The 8857-nt window shown below is 35.6% G+C and overlaps 2 protein-coding genes across 2 annotated transcripts; both read right to left on the reverse strand.

Moving 5' to 3' along the window:
* Nucleotides 1-2615: 2615 nt before the first annotated feature.
* Nucleotides 2616-4344, reverse strand: mettl21a (methyltransferase 21A, HSPA lysine). Its single transcript, XM_056759135.1, has 3 exons — nt 3931-4344; nt 3687-3798; nt 2616-3571 (listed from the first exon to the last, which is right to left on the reverse strand). The coding sequence occupies exons 1-3, from the start codon at nt 4075-4077 to the stop codon at nt 3174-3176; spliced, it is 657 nt and encodes a 218-aa protein (XP_056615113.1). The 5' UTR covers nt 4078-4344; the 3' UTR covers nt 2616-3173.
* A 1406-nt stretch (nt 4345-5750) lies between these two features.
* On the reverse strand, nt 5751-7670 carry crygs1 (crystallin, gamma S1). Its single transcript, XM_056759772.1, has 3 exons — nt 7638-7670; nt 6625-6867; nt 5751-6027 (listed from the first exon to the last, which is right to left on the reverse strand). The coding sequence occupies exons 1-3, from the start codon at nt 7644-7646 to the stop codon at nt 5755-5757; spliced, it is 525 nt and encodes a 174-aa protein (XP_056615750.1). The 5' UTR covers nt 7647-7670; the 3' UTR covers nt 5751-5754.
* Between the last annotated feature and the right edge of the window lie 1187 nt (nt 7671-8857).

Consider the following 8857-nt stretch of genomic DNA (forward strand, 5'->3'; position numbering starts at 1 on the left):
TAATAACCAAACATTTGTCAAATAAATAAAAATCTCATAAGGTCCATTTATGACCTCATGGAAATGCCGGAATTCCTTTACATAGACTACATTACAGTATTCAAACATTTTTATTGAGGGCTATAACATTTATGACGGTCATTTATATAGCAAATAATAAATAATGTCTGAGGTTCACAGGCGCACATCCTTAAGTTATTTTAAACGAGACAAGAGCCTCACACGACTCATAAAACTGTCAGTGATATACGCAACAAAAAAAAACTTTCATGCAAGAAATCATTAAACATTTCAGATTACGCATTTGCTTGGAAGAAAACGCTCACAAAATCACAACAAGAAACATATGAAGACGATTTAATAATTTACTAAAATAAGGTTTTTTTTTTATACAAGAACAAAACATTTCGTTCAAGGGAAATCCTTTCAGAGTACAATTTTTTAACATGGACTTCCCTATTTATGAAATGTTATTGAATAACGTAGCATGTGAAAATTACTTAATTTTTTAATTTTTGATAGTTTCAGGGTGTTGATTCTCAAGACACTGTGTATATTTCTCAAGCATTGTTGTGTTTTTATAAAGAATGCATATTTATTTTTAGTGGTGACTAAATTTGGGTGGGGTGCTCATGGATTGCATTTGTCATTTTTTTCGACTCTTCATGGCACGCCATCCAAAGCCACAGCGAACAGAACAACAGTCAGAAAATTGAGAAATCCCATAACAGATTTCCATCCCACAGTCTTTATGTATCATATTCTGCTATAAACACATTCCCATTCTTTCTTTAGAAAATCTCAGATCTCCAAAAGATGCTCGAGAGATAATATCAAATCATTCTCAAAGGGCAATGTGCACTTTCTCACTGCCAACTGCCAAGGGCTGTAAAATACGTCAGATTATAGACTTCATGTGTCACACATGACTGTGTTTAGAGGTTAACTATATGACATTAATGTGTAGTCGGTGAGTCTCTTCTCTATCTAGTTTGCTTTGAACATTTTTATGTCTTTGACGTCCGATAAAGGGACTCCATTGATGTTTCGGCTTTTAAAACCGACTGGATGTGATGTCATCTTTATCTGATGAAGAATTTAATTACTTTTTTATATTACTTTGAGTTTAAAGTCCCTGTGAACCGGATGCTGCAATCGTTTTTACTTCCGTATTCCGACACATTTCCGAAAAAATGAATTTCAAAACAGAAAATTAGTGGGCGTGGCTTGCGTTTTTCCCTGCGAATTGATTGTATGTTTAAAAACATTTTTTTCGTATTTGGCTCTTGTTTGTACGGTGTCTATGAATTGTTATAAAAGGCCACTCAAAATGCTTGACAGATGCGAAAGAAAATCGAACCCGGTCCGATTTTTTTATGACGGACGAAAATATCGGAGGCGGTTGTGATTGACACAACGCAAGGTCGTATTTATTTTTTTAACGTGCGGAAATATTGGACGTAAATTTCGGACTCAATGTGCAACGGGCTTGACAGTTGAAGGGGAGGAGTTAACGGATGCTCCGGGCCTCCGGCCAAGCCGTCTAGTTTACGTCATTTGAGATAGATAGTCATTTCAGGGCGGAAGTGGATTTTCAGATTGTAATTGAAGATTATAAGGGGACATGATTTTTAAAAACAAATTGGCCAACATTGATAAGCTATTTACTGTAAAGGCTGCAAAATTTCATGAAAAAATTATATTTGTCATCTTTAATGTCACTGGGTCTTTAATTGCACCCTTGAACAAAATAAATGTACTTTGTTGTTTAATACAAAAAATCTGGCATTTTAAAAATAGGAAACCTTTGTACAGAAATGTTGTAGGCATACAGAAATATCACCTCGGCAGCAAGTGAAGTCGTCTTTAAAAATCGTTCAACAGTGGAAAGCGTGGCTTTAAAAGCCTGTTAAAAGCTTAACAAATATCATAGTGTCTCTTTTATTGACTGAGCTCCAGAAGGAACTATCTGTCTCATCTGCAGACTTCCTCCGCAAACAAACACATATTCAATCCGGTTTAATGCAGCATGGCCCGTGAAAGTTAAAACTTCCCCCGACAGGTGCACCGTGATGGGTTTTATTGAGATTCTGCCAGCATCACTGTCCAGGTGCTTCAAAGCTTTGGGTCCAAGTATCACTAGTTTATCAAAAAAAGCTGGGAAATAATAATAAGCAGTCATGGCACTTGTCTGGCCCTGCTCAGACCAGAAAAACAGAAACTCGGGTTTGCAATGGCAATAAAGGTCATAAAAGCAAAACCTGTTCAAAACTGATTAAAACTGATATTTTGTCTTCCACAGAAATAAGAGTCATACACAGGTTTTGTGCGACATGATGACAGAATTTCACATGCATTTTATCATTATTATTTTAATGCTTTTTCCTCTTGCTGTCCAAGAAATAGATCCACTTGATTCAACACAACCGCTGGATTTTTCACCATGGTACGGCTGCTCTGGACTTTATAGCAAAAGTCTTTTCAGGACCGGATGCATGTTATCTGTTGTAAACTGGAGATTGTTTACTTAAGATAAGGTCAGTTTTCTTTACTTGGAGGAAAGGCTCATTTTATTGATAATCATCTTGCTTTTTAACATAAAAGGGGATCGGCCTACATGCTACATCTTCTGTGTCCTAGAAATAAAAAAAATGTTGTGACAAGTGTTAAACTTTTAACATTTCTTTTAGCTTGTATTTACCAATTGTAATCTTAAAAATCCAACAATTGTATACCAAGTATATGTTTTTAAACTTGCGGCTATTAGAAAAAGACAGCAGACAGTTTAAGGTAAAACAGGTATCCACTTTCTTCAAAGTCTCCTGTTGAATCTTGGTCCTTGATGGCAGCGCCATCCGCTGACCAGGTACAGAAATGGCTCTAGGGAAAGCTCATCCAAAAATTTGTTTTTATTTTTAATCTTGTCATTCCAAACCTGTATGACTTTCTTTCTTCTGCAGAACACAAAAGATATTTTGAAGAATGTTGCTAACCAAACAACATTGACCCCCATTGTATGGATTGACACAAAACCACAGACACATTTCTCAATTTTCTTTTGTGTTCCACAGATGAAAAGAGTTATATGCACGTGACATGACTGACAGAATTTTTGTCTTTGATCAAACAAAGAAAATATAATATTGGACGTCATGTATTTAACGACTTGGTCCCTACAGTTCAGTTTTGCTCGTATTTTTCACCGCTCTGTAAATGTGAACGTCCCTTTGGGAGTCATAATGGACTTCTTCCACCGAGAACCTCCGTTTGAGGTCCATAAGGAACCGTTCGTCGCGCTCGTATCGTATCCGACAGGACAACAAGACCACAGTGTTCTCCGAGCTCAAGTGCTCAAGGGTTTTCAATAGAGCAGGGAACGTCTCCTCCAGGTACACAATGTCAGCTCCTAGCACGAGCTCATAGCTGCCTGGTGGGTAGAGATCTAGATTTTCCCCCCAGGTGAGTTCAGATACCTGCACTGAAGGCTGCTGGTTGGGAGGAATGTTTTCTTGCACATTAGCAGCCAGAAATTCCAAGGCAGGTTTTCGATCTGTGATGGTCACCTTTGCGCCTGCAAAAACACAACGTTACTTAAAGGGAAAGTTCACCCAATATGAAACTTTACTTAAAATAATGAGTTACACTAAAATATATAACAAGACAGAGAACGTATTGCATATGCTTACCAAGAAGAGCAGCAACAATGCCCACCAAACCTGTGCCCGCTCCAAGCTCAATAGCTCGCTTTCCTTTGAGGTCAATGGTACCCATTTCAAGAAACATGCAGAGCACCACCGCCTAAGCGAGGATGAAAGAAACACGATGATGCAAAAAGCAGCGACCCATCCATTTCCTTCTTTAACAGCTTCTGCTCCCCTCGTCAAGATTAATATTAACACCAAAATGATTAAATAAATCAATAAAACTCACTGCGTCCCAGACCACAGCTGCCACACCAAACTGGTTCCAGTTCTGGCTGATTCTGATCCTGTGATTGGCCAGATCGAATTCAGCTGAGCTCTCGTGCAACTTGGAAAGAGCTGGCAGTAAGGTATCATTATAGGGCACCAAAGCCATGCTGAGCTGTAAATGTCTCTCAAAATAACCTAGAAAATAAGGTTTAGTTCAAAAACAAAGAATTCAATTTGATTTGTATCATGAACTGTCCGTCCTCAAACGTATTCGTATATCGTATTGTATTTAATGTAGGCCTACATATGACGTAACCACATTCTTATAATAAACGTTTTAAATATTTTGGAGATGCCTGCAACTTCTCACTAAAACATTGTAAAACGAAACCAAATGAGATTTAATACAAGCAATGCTTGGTTCAACCCTCACTTCTTCGCGTATTATTACAACTGTCGTTACTCAACGGCGCCATCTGATGTTTAGGAGTGCAACTGCAGCCTCTAAAAAAATAAGTCTATATTCATAAATTACATATACCTGGATATATATATAGCCCTACATTAAATGCTAAATATAAAATTGTGATTCAGGTGATAGACTCTTATTCTTGAGCAGTGTTTAATAAACTTTCCCAAATATAAATAAATTAATAGGCCTATAAAGTTCAGTAAAGGTAAAAAAGTTGAACATAGTGAAACGACTCCATGCAAATAAACACAATGAAATTAAGTGACACAAATTACATCCTATAGCATACAAAACACTTTTGGGCGGTTTCCCGGACAAGGATTAGTTTAATCAGGACTAGGCCTTAGTAAAATTGCGATATTTAAGTCAATTAAAAAAACTTTACTTTACAAAAAACATTACTGTGCATATTGAGACAACACAATCACATGGATATATTTCAAGATATGTCTTATTGTTTTCGATCTAGACACCCCTCTTTAAATTAGACTGGATTTAGGCTTAAACTTTGTGTTATTTAAAGAAACTACATCAGCTGCTTATGTCTAAAAAATTTACTAAAGTAAATGTTAATTTTAACAGACAAATAAAACGAAGATGTTTTCCATAAACGATTTGTTATTATACTTGATGTTTTTTGGTAAGTTTTATTTATTGTGGTAAATGCATCGTAAGCAATTGTAATGAAATTACTGTAGTAGCCTAATTATAAAGTTATATTTTTTGTTAATGATGCACGTTAGCTGAGACCTTTTAGACTACTTCAAATAAGCATTTTATATAAAACAAAATACGCCTTACTTGGTCTGAACTTTAGATAAAGTTCTCTTAAAACATTTCGTTGACGACTAAAATACAAAATGTTTCTGTAAACAAATGTATACACGTGAAATTAAATTTAATCTCTTGTGAATTTAAATCATCACAAAAAAAATATAATAACACATTTTTTCCTCTTGTTCACGAGGAATATTATCTTAATTTATCATTGATCACTAACAAATATAATCGTATATTTAACAATTTTGTGTTATTGCTTTCCTGTAGCTCAGTGGTAAGAGCATTGCATTAACAAGGTTGTGGGTTCGATCCCAGGGGATTGCAAATACCTATGTAAAATGTATAGAATAAAGCAATTAAGTCGCATTGGATAATAGCGTCTGCTAAATGTAAATGTAAAATGTGTTATTATGTTGCAATTCTCAGTCCCTTAGGCTAATTCAGTCAGTAAATGCGTAATAACGAAATAATAATTTCAGACGTTTAATTTGCAACAGGTTTATTATATCAGCACAGGTGTACTTGTGCTGCCGTGGTCGGGCGGTTTGGAGGTAAGGAGGACAGAATATGGATGAATTTAGAGGATAGACGTCACTCCGTCAGGCGTTTGATGGACTGGACCGTGGGGCAGACGGCCGCCCAGTCCACGGGTTTACGGTATTCCCCCTTCTCCAGTAGATACTGGCGCCCTCTGTAGTTTGGGTGCTCGTAGAAGATCCAGATCCCATCCAGCACCTTGCAGGAGTGGACCTCGCGGGTACGGAAGCGGTCCACCACGGACGGGCAGTCCTCGGTGGTCTCGTATACTCGGCCGCCGAAGTCTCCTTTGTCGTAGAGCTGGATCTTGTACTCGGAACCACTGACCTGAAGGGAGAGGGATATCAGGATAGTTTGGGGTATAAGCAGTGCTCGAATTGAAGGGGGGCTGGGGGCTCCGGGACCCCCCATAAGGCATTAGGGGCCCCCCATAAGAAGTAAAAAACAGACTTTGGGGGAGAAATGTGATTAAATTCATGCAATGGATATGATCAATTTTGTGAATGAATTATTAACAATCATTTAAATTAAGTTTATTTATGGGCTAGTTGCAAATGTCTCTTTAAATTTGAAAAAAAAAATATATTTGATACATTTCATTCAAATCAAATATATTGTGTATTTTGTATAAATTGTATATCGCGAGACTAAACCCCGCCAAAAAAAGTCTTATGAGGGGGACCCCCATAAGACCTGGTTCAATTCGAGCACTGGGTATAAGTATTAAAACAATGCTGGGTTGTTTCAATCCATGTTTGGGTAGAATATGGACCAAATCCAATGGTTGGTTTAACATAAACTACAAAATGTCCATAGAACACCTAGGTGGACACTTTGCCATCCCATTAGTCCATTAGTTAAACAGCAAACGGGATCGTAAAAAAATAAAAAAAACAAATGGTTCTTAATGTGCGTTAGACTTACAAAGTGGATCATTTTGCAGGAACAGATGCGATCATTGAGACCCATCCAGCGCTGGTAATCCAGATACTCGCCCCGGGTCAGGACGTACTGGCAGCCCATGAAGTTAGGCCTCTCGTACACCACCCAAGCTCCACTCTCCACACGGATGGAGTTGCACCGGTTCAGGTAGGTGTGGAAGTCAGAACAGTCGTTGTCGCATTCGTACCGACGACCCTGGAAGTTCTTGTCCTCGTAGAAAATTATCTGGACAGAGAAGACGAGGACATTTTATTTCATCCAACGTTAATAAATGAACTAGTAGTTACATTACGCATCAGTTTGGCATCTCATCTACTGTGTGTATAAATATGTATTTAGTTGTAGGCTATTAGATTCAATTATGCCAAATAGATATTGATGGAAGGAATGTATTATGTACAATTATAAACTATAAAATATTATACATAATCAATTTCGATGGAAGTAATATATTATATAAAATTAAAATATATACAAAATTGTACCATATAAATAGTGATGAATTAATTTATTATATAAAAATAAAATTATATACCCAATCTACCAAAATAAAAGAATATATTATTTGAATATAAAAATATAAAAAATGTATTATTTAAAAATTAAAGTTGATCAATTATACTGTAATGCTTTTTACAAGTTTGCAATGTTACAAAGTGGCTGTACAGAAAACATGTTTTTAAAACAGACAAATATATAGACATATTAAAATATAGATAATAAATTATACACATTATAATAAATAATTTAATTCAAAGTAAAATGGAAAAATAAAAAGAACTTGGGAACAGTAAAATAATTATATATAGAAATAGACCTATGTATAATTGTATAAAATATAGAAAACAATACAATTGTGCAGGACTAGTGATAGATATAGATTTTTTTAACTAAGCATTTAATATCTGTCCACCACTACTGTATGCAGTCATCATCACAAATGTCAATCAATAACTGATCAATAATCGGTGTGTCCTGATCACCTTCGTACTCACCCGGCCCATTTTGCAGAGATTCACCTGGGGATGTGCCTGTGGAGGGGTGGTGAGGAGCTGTGCTGGTTCAGGCCCATCCCAGCATGCCTCTTTTATACCCAGACATCTCTGTGTAAAGAGGACATTCGCTTTGTCATGAAAACCAGGTCCAAGAATTGAGTCAGTGGTTTCTGGAAAAATACAGGTGGGATTACGGGGTATAGAGATCCAGGCCGTGGTCCATTTGTGTGCGTGTATGTGTGTGTATTCAGTCATGTTGGTAAGCACACACACTCATTTAAGGGTTTTTCCTCTTTCCTGTTCAATGATTCAATACCCAAAGTATTGAAATTACTGATGATATAATATAGAATGTGTAAAGACACAATGAGTTGTAAATAATATATTTCCAAATGTGCAAACACACACAAAATGGCATTCCTGGTTGCAGGCGTTAATGGTGCAACATTTCAAGAGTTTTGATTTGTGTTTTTATATCCCACACAGAGATACATTATGATTTTCTTTCACGTTTCCTTATTAATAACACTCTTTGATTTATTTATATTGATTTTATTCCTATCGTATTTTTATTTTATTTTAAATTATCTTTGTTCATTTTTTCTGGCACTAAAAATAGATTTATGTTTAATAATTTCTTTGTTTATTTTACTTCGTTTAACAGTTCACATTTTTTTATTGCACACAGCTATTCTAGTTTGGCACGACAAACATACTTGTAATGCATACGAAGCACAATTTGAAGCAAAAATGATTTATTTTACAAATAAAAACTTGACATTGACAGACAGATAAACAAACAGACAAAGTATTTATTATATAATTTATTATTTAAAGTTTTATAGGATATAGTTATATTATAGTTTATATCAAACTGCTCTACTACTAAACAGGATTTCAAAAACCTTTGATGTGTAGCCTGCATGTTTAATAGTGACCACCAGATGGCACCATTTTTCCATTTTGACTGTATTTTTGATGCAGTCATATCAACATTTTAGCTATAATGCTTAAAAATGTAAGACCACAAAAAATTATATTATTATGATAAAATATTTTCTTATTTAACATAACATTTTTAATTATGCTAATATCAAGTTTGTCTTTGTATAATTTAATTATTGACTTTTATGTGCAATTCAAAACAACTCAAATCATGCACAATGGAAATATCTATATTGCGTGCTATATTTGAGATCACACTGTGTTGTGTGATCTCA

The sequence above is a fragment of the Triplophysa dalaica genome, chromosome 10 (assembly GCF_015846415.1).
Source record: "Triplophysa dalaica isolate WHDGS20190420 chromosome 10, ASM1584641v1, whole genome shotgun sequence".
NCBI classification, from domain to species: domain Eukaryota; kingdom Metazoa; phylum Chordata; class Actinopteri; order Cypriniformes; family Nemacheilidae; genus Triplophysa; species Triplophysa dalaica.